Consider the following 17,444-nt stretch of genomic DNA (forward strand, 5'->3'; position numbering starts at 1 on the left):
CCAATCACAGTCAAAGGAGACAGGCCGGTGTCAATACAATTGTCTATCAATGAAAATTCATACATCGGGTTAGGACCCTTGTTCCATGAACACATTGCTCCCCAATACGTAACCAAAATAGGATTCCCTCACCAAGTGGTTCTCAAAGTGAAGTCCATGGACCAATATTATCAGCACCACATGTGAACTTATCAGAAAAGCACATTCTCAGGCTCCATCCCAAACCTACTGATTCAGAAAAATTGAAGATAGGGCTTCACAAATTGAGTTTTAACAAGAATTTCTGGTGCTTCTGATGCACATTAAAATTTTTTTTTTTGCGGTACGCGGGCCTCTCACCGTTGTGGCCTCTCCCGCCGCGGAGCACAGGCTCCGGACGCGCAGGCGCAGCGGCCACGGCTCACGGGCCTAGCTGCTCCGCGGCATGTGGGATCTTCCCGGACCGGGGCACGAACCCGTGTCCCCTGCATCGCCAGGCGGACTCTCAACCACTGTGCCACCGGGGAAGCCCCACATTAAAATTTGAGACCCACTACTTTACCATATAAAAGCAGATACTGTGTTTTGGGTAGGCAACTAATTGTTTATGCTATGCCTAGATATTTTCTAATTAAAGATATTTTCTAGTTAAAAGTACTTTTCTTTAGAGATCATAATAAAATGAAAGCAAATACAGTTAAAACAAAACAAACAAAAAACCAAAGATATAAAAAGCACAAGAAGAACAAGAAAATGTTAATGTACAGAGGGGAATAAAATCTTACCATGTTTGAGAAAATGGAAAGAGGCAGATGTGGTAACTATTTTATAACAGGAAGTTATAACGTGTGTATAGACAGATGTAAGAATAAAGAGATCCACCTTACTACCACAGAATCCCAGAGAGACTGAGGACTTAGTGACTACAAATAAAAGGGAGAATAAAGTTGAAAATTAAAGATCAAAATGAGAAATGCTTGAAAGTCTATATTCACAGGTCTATTCACCAACCCTCATTCACTATTGCCATGGAGAGAATGTGGCAATGGTATATACCACCCTAAGCAAGGTGTAGGAGCTTTCTTCTGTTTAAAAGATAACAGAAACTTCTAGAGATTCAAAAACAATATTCAAGGAGGAGGAGAGGTTGAAAAAAAAAACATTGAAAATGGAAGGTACTGGATCTCTACAGTTTTCCGATTCCTTCTGCAGCAGATATCAGCAGTCAGAAAGCTAAACGGCAAGGTACATATCACTTCTTTTCTCCATATCCAGCTTTGTTTGGGAGATCATGTGTTACTTTGGTAAATAAAAATTTTACTAGAAAAACAACAACAATGAATCCTTCAGTTCAACAAATATTTTCTTACTGCGTCAGTTTGCCAGTAGGGGCGCTGGAAATAGTAAACATTCTCAACACATCTGGATGATTGGACTCTTCAAAGGAGTTAACATCGCTAAGTGGAAAGAGAGAGACAGAGAGAGAGCGAGAGAGAAACAGAAAAGACACCATAAAGAAAAACAAGTTTGACTCGCCCTCATTTGCACTCTGTACCGCTCTCTGCTTCCGGGCTTGAAAGCAACGGGAATCTAAGGGACCGAAATCGGTCAAGCCCCAGGTAAAGGAAGTTCCCCTGAGCCGGGCAGCCAGAATCCACCCCGGAGGCGGCTACTCCCCTGTTAATGACCAAGTTCCAGCTGGTTTCGACCTCCCAGTTCCTCGCGGCCCTGAACCTCAGAACCAACGTTTCTGGAGCCTCTCCAGGGGTCAGAAAGGGAGCTGACGGTCTCTCCGCGCTGCACCGGGGCGGCGGTCCCGCCTCCAGGTCTCAAGCCTCCGGCAGCGACGCGGAAGCGCCAGCCCGGGGACGAGGGCGGGAAGCCCTTTTGTAACTCAGGATCTAGGAAACGAAACCAGAGGCCACAGGTTTCGTCACCGAGGTCTCTCGGAGGCCTCTTTCCTGGTAACTTCAGGAAAGGTTGTGTAAGGAGCACTCTTGACCGCCAAGGGTCGGAAGCCGAGCATCGGCCACGCGCCCGGGTTCCCCGAGCTCGTCTCACCGCAGGCAGCGCCGGAGCTGCGGCGGCCACAGGTTGGTGGGCGGCGTGCTCGACCTCCTCCCGCGGGCGGCGGGCGCGGGGCTGGCGCGGGTTCCCAGGCTGGGCGGGGGGCACTGGGGGCTACTTGGGAGCGAGGGGCGCGAGGGCCGGCGGGTTGCGTTTGCGCTGAGGTTGGCGGCAGAGGTGGGGGGTGGAGGGGCTCGGGCCCCAGCGGCCTCGGGAAGCGACCGCAGAAGCCGACCGGGAACACAGCAGGGGGCCCGGCTGACCTAGTCCTATCCCGGCCCGTCCCAGGACCTTTCCAAGGCCAACGTGTTTTCTGCCTGAAACCGCCTTGTAGGTTCGAATGCGCTTGGTCCATCTCTTAATAGCGCGGAGCTGCGCTGGATCATGGCCAGAACCTGGGCTCAGCGGTATCTGCGAGCATTTAGGGGTATTCAGAGGGACGATTAATAGACCCTGCTAGCTGACGTTAAACAGTCAGTATTAATGAGTGTGGCTGGAGCCAAAACTATGCTAGGCACCCTGGGACACGAGAAGAATTGAGAAGACAGGTGGTTTATCACATAGAGGCTAAAAGCCATTAGCTCAGGAGTCCACCTGCCTGACTTGGACCTGCCTCTACTACTTAATACCTGTGGACTCCCAGGCAGTTTCTTCCTACATGTTCCTTCCTTGGCTCATCTCTGAAACTGGATAACGATCAAAAGTTACAAGAGTTAGAGTGTGACGTATAACTTTGTCTGGCACTGCAGAGTGTACTCAGTAAACGTTAGATTTATTACTTTAAATATTTGAGCAGGTCCCTGTTCCTCCAAGCTCACTGTCTGGTTCCCATGTGGTTTTATTTAGACAGCTATTCCAGCAAATACTGGAATGGCCACTTCCCAGTTCCAGGAACAGGCAGTCGGTGTTTCTCCTAGTTGAGCAATTTGAGATACATGGTTAGTGCAAGTGTCACTTGCTTAGTGTGAAGTATCAGGAGATTCAGGGTCCCCTTGTTCTTCCTGGAGCTTTCTTAACAACGGAACTTTCTCTTAATACCACCCTGGCGACAATTGTAGGGCTTTGAACACTGAACAAACACAAGGAAATGAAAAATAAATGAAAAGGGAAGTGAGTGGATTTCTGCAGTTGGATAGAAGTGTCACATGAAACAGCTGAGTCACAGATTAGCCAGTCTTCACATCTGTAAGGTAACTGTCCTTTCTGACTGAAGGGAGTGAAATAATACTGTACACAACTATTGAATCAGCAAGCACCAATTAAATGTCTTATCCTGACAGGCCATGCTCTGGCCTTTGAGAGCTTAGACAGGAAACCTGTAAGAACTGTTCCCTGTTCACCTTTCCATCCTCTGGTCCAGTGATCTCTCTCTCCTTCTGTGCTCTGTGACTCACAGATCTTTATTCCCTTGAATGAGCCAAGCTCCCTTCCTCCAGCCTCAGGACTGCTACCTATGCAGTTCCCCCTGCCTCTAATGCCTCACCCCATCCAAATACACACCTCCGTAGCCTAGTTGATTTTAAACTGCCTTTGGCTCTCTGATCTGACTTTCTGACAACCCCACTACACTATCTCAGTTAGTGCCTCCATAGCTCTTTTTGTAGAACCATTATTTTTACTCATAGCACTAGTATTTGTAATAATATATTGTTAATTGTTTGCCATTTTGTTCTAGTGATTGTTATAGTGCCTTACATGCTCTATGCCTTCAAGCAATAGAAATGGAAAGAGGCACAAACTTTATAGTGAGTGACTATTTACAGACATATTTATATGTGTATATGTGCATTTATATATGTGTACATGAGTGTGTATACTCTATTGCATTTTCTTTAATAGTGCTAAATTTAAAAAAACCAAAGCATTGTAGTTAAGCACTGCTAACTATTGTGCTTTACATTTTTCAAATTTTGAAAATACTAAGTACTTACAAAAAACTCTTGCCTGGCCTAGTAAAAAACAAATAACCAGGAGTAAATTTGAAATTCCTGCTCTCTGCCTTACATAAGAAAGACACCATAAAGATAGTCTCTTAACAGATTTCACTGAAAATTGGCGATTTGGGATAAAGTCTTTTTTTTTTTTTTCCAGTGAATCAAGGACATGACTGCAAAGGAAATGAATCGTGAATCATTCATATGAGCTAGTTAGTGAGCTGTATAACATTAAGTAACCATTAACCTCTCTGGCCTTAGTTTCCTCATTTTTAAGGAGGAAAGGAAACAACACAAATTTGTGAGGGAGCTCTGAGTTGTCAGGAAAGGCTTTCAGGAGTCATAAAGCAACCAAACTAGGATAGCTGACATAAAGATTAGTTTATGTGTCTTCGGTCTCTTTGGTTTAGTTGCTAGTTTTGTACAACACTGGACCACCTCTCTCTCAGTTGTTCCCAGCTGATGAAATGTCTACGTTGTTCTTCAAGGTTTACTATGAAATGCTATCCCAATGTGGTTCTGAGCATATTTGTTTTGATTTCTTGAATCTAAAATACAGAAGTGGTATTTTATAGGCAGAGTCTCTCTTATCAGGTTCCTTGCACTGATGATGGCTTCAGCCACCCCACTTCGGTCCCCTGTCTTGGACATACGTGTACTGGTATACTCAAATCCTCACCAACATCTTGGCCACCTATTTGTGTGAACCCATCTGTTTTTGCTCTGCTTGTCTTTTACCAAAACCACAGTTCAACAGATGAAGTGCTTTTGACCTTAGGTGTTAACCTTTCTAAATGCATAAAATTTACCTACAAACATAAGCTGAACAACATGGAAATTGCTTGATTTGTGACTTACCTCAGCAAGGGTTGGGTTCTCCGATAGCTCAGTCTAATTCCTCCCCTCCCCCTAGTCTAGTATCTCATTTTCATTTATTCACAGGAAGTTAGGGATATAGAATTCTGGGATTGTGTTTAGAGCAGTAATGTTTCGTTAAAATAATTAAGGACACATATCTCCATCTTGGGACTCTGAGAAAATTGTTAACTGGCTTGGTTTTTGGCAGTTAAGAAGTAAAATTGGATAAGTAATCCAAATCTAGTTTATGCCTAGTTCATAGGCTTAGTAGTTTCAGGATCTTTCAGAATTAGGGATGTTTCCCCTTTGGGTTGCAGGTTATACTTTAATATTTTTGATGAAATAAGATAGAAATTTCAGGACCCCAAGAGATGGGTCAAAGGGTTTCCTGTAATATGAATTGTGGAGCCATAACTGGATATCACATGCACTATTTCCCCTTCTCCCAGGTGGTAGAGGTTTATGATCATCTAGTATCCCATAGCACCAATAGAATAGGTCTTAATGGTGTCTGGTAGAATAAACTTAACAGATACATGCTTGTATGTATATAGTATATGATGCCTTAATTTCTTCAGAAGCTCTCATTTAACAAGTTAGGATAAGTGTGTAGTAATCAGATTATAATTTGGAATTCGGTATTTGTCCTGAAGTAATTATGATTCCAGTGGTACAATGTATAATATGACTTCATTAGAGATCTTTTTCTTTTAGTACAGGATAAATATGATTTTCTTGCAAGTCTTGCTGTGATTTGTTTCTTACTAGGAGTAGTGGAAGACATTATTTAAAAGTTATCATATTAAATTAATTAACTAATAAATTAATTCATCCAGGACACACAGCCCGATCATTCCCCAGACTGAGTGATGTTATATCTTGTAATAGAACCATTAAGTTTGAGAAAACCAAAACATCCTTAAAACAGCAAAGGAGAGCGGACAGGGATGAACATGGGGGATCTCTTTAGTCCACAAGTACGTTATTCTACCTGGCACACATACAGGTTCAACTGTCACTTCACATTTTGCACCAGAGCTTATGACGTAATATTTTTCATGCTTGAGATATTAGGAACTTGTGAAATTTCTAAAACCTACAGGAAAATGAGGACCCAGATTATATTCTGCAGTAGTTTTGCCAACAGGTACTCATCCTCACAAAGCTATAGTTTAAGACTCAAAATAATGTGACCAAGTAGGAAGGAAAGAGTAAATATGAACAAATGAGCTCTGTTTGAGTCTGTTTCATTTCCTTTCCTTCGATTTCTGTGCAAGGAGAGAATTATCTCTGGCTTCATGAAAAGTAAATACTCTTATATTCAGGTTGGTACTCATTCTGCAAAGACTTGGGAACTTACTGCTCCATTGCTTAAGAGCCTCCACCTGTTCCTAATGTAATGCATAGCATTCGTGTATGAATTCCCTCTCTTTCCAGCACATTCTTTATTTCTGACTGGCACTGAATTTCCCAGGCTCAAACAACTAAATGCTAAGAAGAAATATATTTTAAATTAAAACTAAATTTTTTTCCATCTCAGAAGTATAGACTTGCCCTCCAGAAACTATGGAATTTTTTTGCCAATTCAGTGATTTGTTCACAAAAATAAATTGTTTAATTCTAAAAATTAGACCTCCAGGTATTATTTAGGATTTTTCCTTGAACTGAGTGCCCTTCTGACATTTTAGGCAAGGCAGGAATGACTGAAACAGTAGTCCCTTAAAATTGCTAAGTTGATTGAAGGGCCATATAACATTTTTTTAAAAAAACTAATCATATTAGGAAGTGATCCTATGAGAAACAGTAGTTAAGTAAAAACTTGAGCTGTTTAGTCCAGTTTGTTAACTAAGGGATACTACCCATTTCTACTCCAGAAATGGAGTAGTTTTTAAATGTTTTATGTATGTTAGGGTACTGAAGATAATGGGTATGAATTTTAATATACAGTCTTTGATCACAGAACTGCGTGTTGACAAAAGTAATCATGGTCTATTGTATATAAGAATTTAGTCTCCTTTCTTAGTTGTCCTTCATATGATAGAACATAAAACACAATAATGGCCTTTGAAAACTTTTGGTATGCTTTTGTTACATGTGTTTATTAGCTTATTGTTCACCTTCTTGAATAATTGCAGAAAAACATAAATTTTAATCTTTTTGTTCTTTTGTCCTGAGGAGGTCCATAGCACTTGGTTTCTGACCAGTTAATGCTAACAGGGGGTAGTATTGTTCTAAGAACATCCAGGAAGTCAAATCTGTAACAAAAAACATATTTTTAAATTTATTCCAGGGCCAAGAAAACCCATTACTGAACTCCTTGAGTATATATAATTAAGAGGTGACTGTAATTGGAATATTCTTAAAAGTTTTACTATATTATTAAATTTTATGCTTATAACAGGCAATGATAAATCGATAACTTAGAAAAGGAGAAGAGGGATATGGTTTCTTCTTGGGAATACCAGATTTTCGTTAAGGATATGGAAGGATCAGTTGACTTTTATTTACCATTTAGGATAACACAGTAGAAGGAGCTCGTAAAGGGGCAGCAAAAACTGGAGAGGGTCTGGGAAGGGCAGAGCCAATTCATATTACTGTGTGGGTCCCAGATAAAACAACTGAGTAGCAAGTTTTTGCCTAATGTGTTAATTGTAATTAACAGGCAGATAGGGGTTGGGATTTAAAGTGGAGAGATAGGAAAAGTAGTGACTGGATAATTGTGGGAAAGACTAGAATGGGATCAAGGCAGTAGAAGGCAGAAGTATTGCGTATAATGTTTTTTATCATTATTTTTCTGTAGAAATAAGCAAGACCAAGTTTCAGTTGGATTATCATGGTGTTACAGCTACTATAACCCCTGAGTATATGTTTTTAGGCTAAAATCATGTATTGATACACAGACAGGGGGTCAGGCCTTCTCAAATTTGTTGCTGAAGCTGGGCAGAACATGTCCTCAGGACCTGGAATTTCCAGAGATATTTACAGCATTGTGACCTGATAGCTAACCTTTTTCCTTCTCCTGCTGGACCACGCCTGCAGCCCAGCCCCACAGCTGGATGCTGGATTGCATGCTCCCTGTAGATTGTGTAGGTTAGAAGGCTCCAGTTTTTAACTGGAGGGCCTTGGGTTCACAGTGTTTCTTTCTGCCTCATTGAACCCTCTCCTCCCAAGATGTTTAGAAATTGTTCACCATCCTGGACTGACCTACAACTTGTAAAGTCCTACTCAGAAACATAGCAGCAGGGAATACAGTCAAGACTGAAGGGTTTAAATGACCAGATTCTGGAAGACTAGATGAATAGAGGAATATCTCATGTGTACATAGTTTCAGAGTATCTTGTTTCAACTGTCATATTTGAATTATATATTTATATCAGGTCTTCTTTTTCAGAACTGTTTAAATCATGGACAAACAAAGTAAGTAATTTAAGTGTTTACTTTCCACCTATAATGTTAAATCTCTTGTTAATGTGTTATTTGTCGTAATGTTCTATTCAGTTTCTGAAAGGATATAATTTGCTTTGTGTTGTTTATGTTCCAGAATCCTAAGTCTGGGCCAGTGTTTTGTCTATAGAGAAGATGTACACAAATATCCATGACCACTAATTTTTCCTTTAAAAATAAAAAAGCCTTAGGGGCCTCCCTGGTGGCGCAGTGGTTGAGAGTCCGCCTGCCGACGCAGGGGAACCGGGTTCGTGCCCCGGTCCGGGAAGATCCCACGTGCCGCGGAGCGGCTGGGCCCGTGAGCCATGGCCGCTGAGCCTGCGCGTCCGGAGCCTGTGCTCCGCAACGGGAGAGGCCACAGCAGTGAGAGGCCCGCGTACCGCAAAAAAAAAATAAAATAAAAAATAAAAAAGCCTTAGATAAACCTAAGAAATTTTAGGCTTACTGGGAAATACGTTGTATAATTTATATTACATTTCATCTGAATCAAGTTTCCCTTTTCTATGTGCATTTTATATACGAAAAGACTGTTCCAATCATATTGTTTAACAAACAATGACTTTAATATGCCAGGACATTGTAATAAAATGCTCAGATACATCCCCAATATATATCTCATAAAATACACATGTGAATAGGTTTAAATAAATACAAATCTTTATTTTATGGCTTTTTTTTAAGAAAATTCTAAATAAGATGAGTATTAACCAAACATGTAATAAAAGACTTTGTCTTTTAAAAAATCCAAGTTTCTGAAGAGAAAAAAAATCCTATGGGAAAAATAGGGAAAACAAAATCCTGTTTTCTGAAGGATCTCTATTCTCTATGTTTGTTTAGATAGCCAAAGAAATGTTTATCTCTACCACAATGCCAGCCTTGCTACATATACTAGATACTCTTTAGGACCAGAAACCTTGACTTTCCTTCACGAAGTTTCATGATTTTTCTTAATGCTTGCTATACTAATTTAATTTTATTAACAATACTTACTTTACTTTTTAAATGTAAATTTATATAGTATTAAGCTATTTTCTTTGCTACAAAAATAGGATGCTTCAAATCATTTGAAAAAATCATTGGGTCATGGTGACAATTACCTTTTAACTCTTCAGCTTCCTATATACAAATGCATGTGTTTGTATGTATATGTGTACATAAATAGAAATAGAATGTATGTATGTATATAAATATATATAGAGAGAGAAATAACAATAACTTGTTGACAATATGAAAGTCCTGTGATATTTGTAAGTTATTCTAAGTTGCATTTCACAAATGCAGAAATCCATCCATAATGCATATGCTCTCTGATCTACTTGAGCACTTGCCCATGCATTTATTTTCTCTTTGTATAAATTCCCCTGGAATTCCTGAAACCAGGATCACTGCTCTGGTACCAAAACCCCAGGGATTATGAGCTCCTAATTTCTTGAATATGTCAACTCCTTGATATGTGTGTGTATTTACTATTGTTTAAACAGTGGTACCTGTTGAGAGGTGCCAAAATGTGACATATCATTCAAGGATGGGTCTTTAAGTCACACTTGCAGTGTGTTTCCTTGGGATCTGTTGAGTCTGATCCTGTTGCTTCCAACTTAGGTTGGGAGTGGGGCTGTGGATATAGAGCCTCGAGAGCTAGAGAACTAGGAGCTCGGCCACTCACCTGAAGGGATGGTTGGGATGGAATGACTTGTGATATTGCAGAGTTGTGTGACAATTCGGGGTATGCTGTGGTATCTGTACGGGGAAAAGCCCTGACTCAAGTAGAGGGTTCTCTGTTGCCTGAATTTGCAGTGTCCATGGACTCCATTCTGCTGAAGTTATTATGAAGCCAATAATGGAGAAGAAACGGGGTGGAGGTGGGCACAAGCCAGCCTTCCTGCTGAGATCATATGACTTGAGTTGTCTTTCAAGACCCATGATACATACAGGAAATGTGTCAGATTGAAAGTTTGGTCAACTTTTTCTTCTACACCACTGCTATGTCCCCATTATTCAAAAGTAAACTATTTTGAATTTACAGTTAATAAGCCATAGGGAAGAGACGAGAATATGATGTAAGTGTAGTGTCCACTAGACCATAAATTCCATGAAGGCAGAGCCAGTGTAGCCAGAGATCCTAACTGAGGGTGACACAGGAGATGCTAGTACTAAATATTTATTTTCTGGCCAGGGTGGTTGCTAAAGGAATGTTTAGAGAAACACAAATATGAAGAACTAGGAAACTGAACCATTTGTACATACATGTTAAAGATTATTCAAACTACATTGATTAGCAGATAACAAAAGTTAATATGTTTATTTATTGTAACTGTCAGTTATGATTTTTGTAGTTCAAAATTAGTCAAATACTGGGAATTTCCTATAGTTCAAACTTAATGGGGTAGTTCCAGAGTAAGCATAAAAAGTATATTTAAATACTGAATTGCATGTATTATTTTAAATATTTAAAACATAATTCTTATAGCAACAATTATAGATATCTGTAAAATCACCTATTATCCTTCTATTACCAAACCCACATCCAACTAGGTTCATTTATCTCCTTCTTCACAGTCTATGTAGTTTTGTTTTTTTTTTTAACATCTTTATTGGAGTATAATTGCTTTACAATGGTGTGTTAGTTTCTGCTTTATAACAAATTGAATCAGTTATACATTACATATGTCCCCATATCTCTTCCCTCTTGCGTCTCCCTCCCTCCCACCCTCCCTATCCCTGAGAAAACCATAATTGAAAAAGAGTCTACATAGTTTTGAAACAATCTATTTTTCCTAGTAACAACAAAATCAGTGTATGGGAGAGAACACTCATCAGGCATATTTGAAAACTAGAAATTCAGCCCCAGTAATTAGCTGCCTATTTTATCAGAAGGGAATTTGTTTGAAACAGGATTCTACTGCAGATTAACTCTGATAACAGGCATAGCTTTTGTTAAGTGAAGAATTCACTTTGTTTCAATACAACACAGGAGCATATAAATGAAATTACCTAAGAACAAGGCATTTTTTTTCTGATATGTATTTCTTTAAGAAGATATATGTTTACCTCTCCTTGAATTGCAGATGTGCAAATGAATGATCCTCACCCAGGAACGCAGTTGCCAGGTGGGTATCCCCCTGAATATCCTCCAGCAGCTTTCCCAGGTAAAACACTGGCTTAAAAATAAAAAACCAAAATTTATCAGTTATTGATATTCCCCAAAGGGTGTGTGTGTGTGTGTGTGTGTGTGTGTCTGTCTGTCTGTCTGTCTGTCTGTCTATCTGTCTCTGTGTGTAGTTTAGTAGTGTCTTTTACTAAAAGTTCAATAATGAAATTTGCAGCCTAGTTCTGGATTTTTTTCTTTGACTATATGTTATCATAAATATCATTAAAATATTTTTTATTTATACAGAATAGTAAAAGTGTTGTGTTAATAAAAACAGTAATGAATTGACATTTAGATATAAGATATAAGGTTGCACATAAATTAAACCCCAAAATACACATATTAAGTAACAGATTTTATCGATTCTCCATTCGTTCTGAAAATTATGGTCATGCAGTCACATTTAGGAGATTTATCTCTGGGTGTTTTTGAGTTATTTATTATATGGGGTTAATTATGTTCAGTGATTGTCATGCAAAAGAGATGACTGCTTAAGCCTGGAAGCTTCAAGCAATAGAAACATAGCTACCTGGGATAATTCTCATTTTTATTTTGTAACATACAAAAATGTGAAAGCTTTGCTTTTATATACATGCTGAATCATGCCTTGCCTTTCTAAGAAAAGTAACTGAGTCATATCACTACATACCAAGTAATATATTATTTCTTTTGAACCACTGCATAGAAGACTTCAGAGATTTTCATTTAGACAAATGCAGTTATCAACATTACCAGAACTTGGGCTTCCCTGGTGGCTCAGTGGTTAAGAATCCTCCTGCCAATGCAGGGGACACGGGTTCAGGCCCTGGTCCAGGAAGATCCCACATGCCACGGAGCAACTAAGCCCGTCATACCTACTGAGCCTGCACTCTAGAGCCCGCGAGCCACAGCTACTGAGCCCGTGTGCCACAACTACTGAAGCCCGCGCGCCTAGAGCCCATGCTCCGCCACAAGAGAAGCCACCGCAGTGAGAAGCCCGCACACTGCAACGGAGAGTGGCCCCCGCTCTCCGCAACTAGAGAAAAGTCCACGCGCAGCAACAAAGACCCAACGCAGCCAGAAATAAAATAAAATATAATAAAAAACGTTACCAGACTTTACCAAATGGCAGAGTTCATGGTGCACCTACATTTGCAAGTAGGCCGGCTACCCACATCTTGAGAGACCATCCTGAGGACTTAGGGTCAAAAGGAGTCTTGTCTGGCCAGAAGTGTGTATGCATTTTTTATTCTACCCTGAGCAAACAAATCTGTTTAGGAGCTGAATGGCTTGTTTAGTTGTCTAGCCAGAAACCTCTCAGTGGAGCCTGGATCTCATCCAGATGTTTGCATTTAAACGAATGCGAGGTAGAAAGACTCCCAAGGCTCTAAGATGATAGTTCTCAAAGGTGCCTGTACTTAAGTATTACTTGTAAACTGCTGAAAACACTAGTACCAGGGCACTATCCCAGGAAAACTGAAACAGAAGCTCTGGTTGTGGGACCCCAGGATTGGTAAGTTTTTAATTTTGCAGGTGATTCTAATGTGCAGCCAGGGCTGAGAACTGCTGCTCTCAATTTTTAAATGGTTGGTGTTTGAAGAATTATTAGCAAGTCTATAGTATGCACTCAAGGCACTTGGAGGATATTTTAATCCACCCATGGCTAAATAATAGTAGGTGATACATAATTAAGTTATAATCAGACTTGAGAGTTTGTGAGAAAAATAGCTCAAATTTATTTCTCAGGTCAAAGGCCAATACAGCACAGGTCTTTTATGACAATGATGCTAACAATAGTGATAGATTAAAACTGAGAGTTTATTGTGCCTAATGTGAATTAACTCATTTAATTCTCAGACAATATTATGGGGTAAATACTATTAATTATCCCCATTATGCAAGTGGGAAAACCGGCATAGAGAGGCTGGATCAGGCTTCACGTTCTGGCTTCTGTACTTAATAGTCGTGTTGTAGTTTTAAGCAAGTTGCTGTACCTCCAAGCCTCAGTTCTTATCTATAAAATGGGCATAATATTTTCTAATTCAGGCGTTTTGGAGATTAAATGAGAGTATGTGTAAAGCAACTAGCACAATGCTTTACAATTAATAAATGACAAATATTTGCTATTATATTAATAATATATTAAATCAATTGGGCTTTAGGTAAATGAAATATTACCTACATTTCAGGTAATTCTACATGCTTAATCCATTGATTTGGGAAATAATTATCCTCTCTAAGAATCTCGTGAAGGTTTAATAATGCTAATAATGTAACCAATTAATTCACATCTCCTCCCCCTCACTGGCTTGCCTGTGGTTTCATCTTTGCACTGTAGTTAGTGATGTTTAAAAATCTATTAATATTACAGACAGTACTCAATGGGTACATCATTGGCTTCCTTTTGCCTTCAGAATAAAGACCAAAATGCTTAGTTTGGTCCACCAAACCCAAGGGGCTCCCCTGCCTTCTCCTGATCTGTCTTTTAAGACTGTCTCTCCTGTTCAGGTAGACTGGCCTTTTTGCAGATTTTTAAATGCCCTGTGTTTGTTACTATCCCAGGGCTTCTTTCTGAAATATTCATTCCCTGCTGCCCACCTACTCAACTCCTTTGTATCCCTCAGATCTCAGCTGAGGGTGGTCCTCAGGGAGGCTGTCCCAACTCCCTCCCCGTCTCTCACCATCTAAACACCTTCCTTTGGCACATAAAACCCTGGTCCCTCCCTTCAAAGCGCTAGTCTCTGATTTTAGTTAATCGCTTACTGACACTGGTGTTGTAGATCCCTAGAGTAAGGGTGAGTGTAAAATTCTCTCTCCCGTTAGGCAGTGAGGGCAGGGGTTGCATTTGCATTTCCCATTTTAAATCCCAGTTCTTGGTACTCCTAAAAACTTTGCAAGATATTACACAGATCATGGAACTCAGTCTTCTGTTTAAAATCCCTAAAGCCTGTCAATCACACTTGGAATAAAATCCAAACTCCTTATTAAGGAGCTCTCAAGATGAATTGATCCTATTTCTTTACTGACAGCTGTTTCTGTTCTTCCTCTCCCTTATAATGTCCCTCTCTTTCTCAAACATGTCAGATTTATTCCTAAAGTCAGAGATTTTGTATTTGTTATTCCTGCCTCCTGGAATATTTCTTACCATATCTTCACACACACTTTTTCCCTTCTCAACTTTTAGGTGTCAACCATAAATTTTATCTATCTAAAGTAACTGGTTGATATCTTGCCCTTTTCCCCATGTATTTTCTCCATCAGGTCAATCTGAAGTCTTTTTTTAAAGTTTATTTTCTGTCTCCTAGAAGTTGCCTCTAAGCTCCCTGAGAGCAGGTTGCCTTGTTGATAGCTGTATCCTCTGATTCTATCCTGATTCTAGACCCAATCACATTATAGATCATCTGTAAATATTTATTCATTTAAGAGGGAATAAATTATAAAACTATATTTAAAAGACATTGCTATGAGGTTTAGTCTGTCTTCTGAGTCTTACTTTTTTTTTTTTTTTTTTTTTTTTTCCGGTACGCGGGCCTCTCTCACTGTTGTGGCCTCTCCCGTTGCGGAGCACAGGCTCCGGACGCGTAGGCTCAGCGGCCATGGCTCACGGGCCCAGCCGCTCCGCGGCATGTGGGATCCTCCCGGACCGGGGCACGAACCCGTGTCCCCTGCATCAGCAGGCAGGCTCTCAATCACTGCGCCACCAGGGAAGCCCTGAGTCTTACTTTTTATTGGTGTATGTTTTTTGTTATCAGTATTCCACTTAAAAGTATTTACAATTTTCCTGCTTTAAGTGTTAAATTTTGCATAGCCTTAACTGTTAAAATATTGTGGGACACAGTTCTTTGCAACTACATCCTCCATTCCTATGGAGTAGCTACTCTGCAGACTATTCATTTAAGTTATAAAGTTATGAAGCTTCATGTTTGTAACCACAAATTCATGTGGAATAGAGTATATACTCATTTTTTCCTCTACTGTGCTTAATAAGTACTTGAGGCAATTTTGCCTACTATAAGGTTTTACCTTCCTTGGTTCTCAAACTGTATTTTCCAGAGAGCTTAGGGTGCCAAACTGTGAAATTTACATTTGTAACCTAATATCATGACTTAACTTTTTTTTTTTTTTTTCATGTGGAGGGTTTTAGGAATGGAATACACCATGGGTTAAAACTTCAGGCAAATTGTTAACCCAGAGGAGTATCTGGGCGGTACTGGAAGGAATGACATACCCTTACCACTATACTAGGGTTTCTCAACAAAGGCACTACAATATTTCAGGATGGATAATTCTTTTTTTTTTTCAGGGCACTGTTTTGGTCCTTGTAGGATATTTAGTAGCATCCCTGGCTTCTACCCAACCAGATGCCAGTATCCCCTTGCCTTCAATTATGACAGCCAGAAGGGTCTCCAGACCTTGCCAAATATGCCATGAGGGGACAAAACCACTGTCAGTTCTATACAGATAAGAAATGTCACATGTTGGAATTCTAGAATTATCATTTTTTTACAGGGTGGTTTGGTCCTAGAAATGCTGACTCAAAGCCTTTATTTTGGGCTTTCTACTCAGTGCCGTCCCTCTTTTCCAGGAAGCCATTCCAGAATTTTTATGTACCTGACTCTAGATCGTTGTTGACTTTCTTTCACTTTATTAGATTTCAAGCATATTTTCACTTGAGTTTTGAATGATAAGGGTAAGGCTGTGGGGCAACTCTAAACGCAGCCTAAAATCCTCAAAACAGGAGTGGACCTGAAACCACAGGTGTTTCATTGAAAAATCACTGAGAGAGAAAAACACAAACCTTAAGCGTCTTAGAAACAGGATTTCTAAGTAGAAATTGTAGTTTGTAGATAGCTGGGGTGATCCTAAAAGAGTTGAAGTTTGCATTTTTCTCTGCAGTTACAAATAATTTCACATGTTCATATTTCAGGACCTCCAGGATATACTGGCTATCCTGGCACCCAGGCTGGCTATCCAGTCCCGCCAGCTGGCTATTCAGCTGCTGGCCCAGTTGGCTTTCCTGTCCCATACCAACCAGTGACTAGTCAGCCAGGCGCGCCTGCAGGGGTACCATGGATGCCAGCACCACCACCTCCATTAAACTGTCCACCCGGATTGGAATATTTGACTCAGGTAATTCAATGCATAAAAGACTCATTAAAAACAAAACTGTGCTTCCAGTTTACTTAATGAGATTAACAATTGACTAATTCACAAAAGTCTGAAATGGTAAAACAACATGTTTTGCTTACAGATTACTCTGATTCTTCTAGGTCAGGTTTACTTTTAAAGCAAAATGAAAATGTCTTAGGAAATTGTATTTTCTACGATCTTGAATATAATCTGCAATAATAGCTAATAGCAAATGTTTATTAAGCTTCCAGGCTTTGTTCCTAAGTATAATTCATGTATTTACTCATTTAAATTCTTTTTAAAAAATTCTGTGATATACAAGTGCTATAATTATCACCATTTTACAGAAGAAGAAACTGAGGTCCAGAGAAGTTACATAATTCGCTTAACATCAAAATGCAGAGGAATTGGGAATGGCCTTTTACTTCTGGAACCTTAGTTCTGGATCCTGTGCCCTTTAATCCCAATACTGAATAATTTCCTAGGAGTTGGAAAGAACCATCAAACTCGATTTAGTGTTGATTTTCCATAAGTGGTACCAAGAAAGGAGTTATTGATTTGTGTATAATATGACCTACCTTTCATTATAATTAAGAAAATTACATTTTTATGTTCCTTTTCTTCTTTGGAAGACCCAATTTTATTAATGCTGCCAATAAGAAAAAAAATTCCTGGATTTTAATGTACTACATGATAGCTTATCTCAGCAATGTGAGATTTAGTATTTGTCTGCCATTAGAAATCTGGTAGGTTAGTTTTCAGTAAATGAACTGTCTCTCTTGCACTCTCTGCACTAATTTAATTTACCACAATGCACTTGGGCAGCCTATAATATAAGAATTTTGCACTGTTGGTGGGAATGTAAATTGATACAGCCACTATGGAGAACAGTATGGAGGTTCCTT

At 39.6% G+C, this 17,444-nt stretch overlaps 1 protein-coding gene across 9 annotated transcripts in view; it reads left to right on the plus strand.

Moving 5' to 3' along the window:
* The first annotated feature begins 1,455 nt into the window (after window positions 1-1,455).
* PLSCR1 (phospholipid scramblase 1) overlaps window positions 1,456-17,444 on the plus strand; it is a 31,757-nt gene continuing 15,768 nt past the window's right edge. The window contains exons 1-4 of one of the 9 annotated variants that reach the window (XM_055085023.1): window positions 1,456-2,072; window positions 8,230-8,255; window positions 11,348-11,428; window positions 16,337-16,539. In XM_055085023.1, coding sequence (XP_054940998.1) covers window positions 8,243-8,255; window positions 11,348-11,428; window positions 16,337-16,539 — 297 coding nt within the window. In that variant the 5' untranslated portion in view covers window positions 1,456-2,072; window positions 8,230-8,242. Of the gene's footprint in view, window positions 2,073-8,226; window positions 8,256-11,347; window positions 11,429-12,115; window positions 12,645-12,895; window positions 12,923-16,336; window positions 16,540-17,444 lie in introns of those variants that run through there. The other 8 variants (XM_007118705.4, XM_007118709.4, XM_028488900.2 and 5 more) reach the window with 8 other exon arrangements.

Source organism: Physeter macrocephalus, chromosome 1 (genome assembly GCF_002837175.3).
Source record: "Physeter macrocephalus isolate SW-GA chromosome 1, ASM283717v5, whole genome shotgun sequence".
Taxonomy (NCBI): Eukaryota; Metazoa; Chordata; class Mammalia; order Artiodactyla; family Physeteridae; genus Physeter; species Physeter macrocephalus.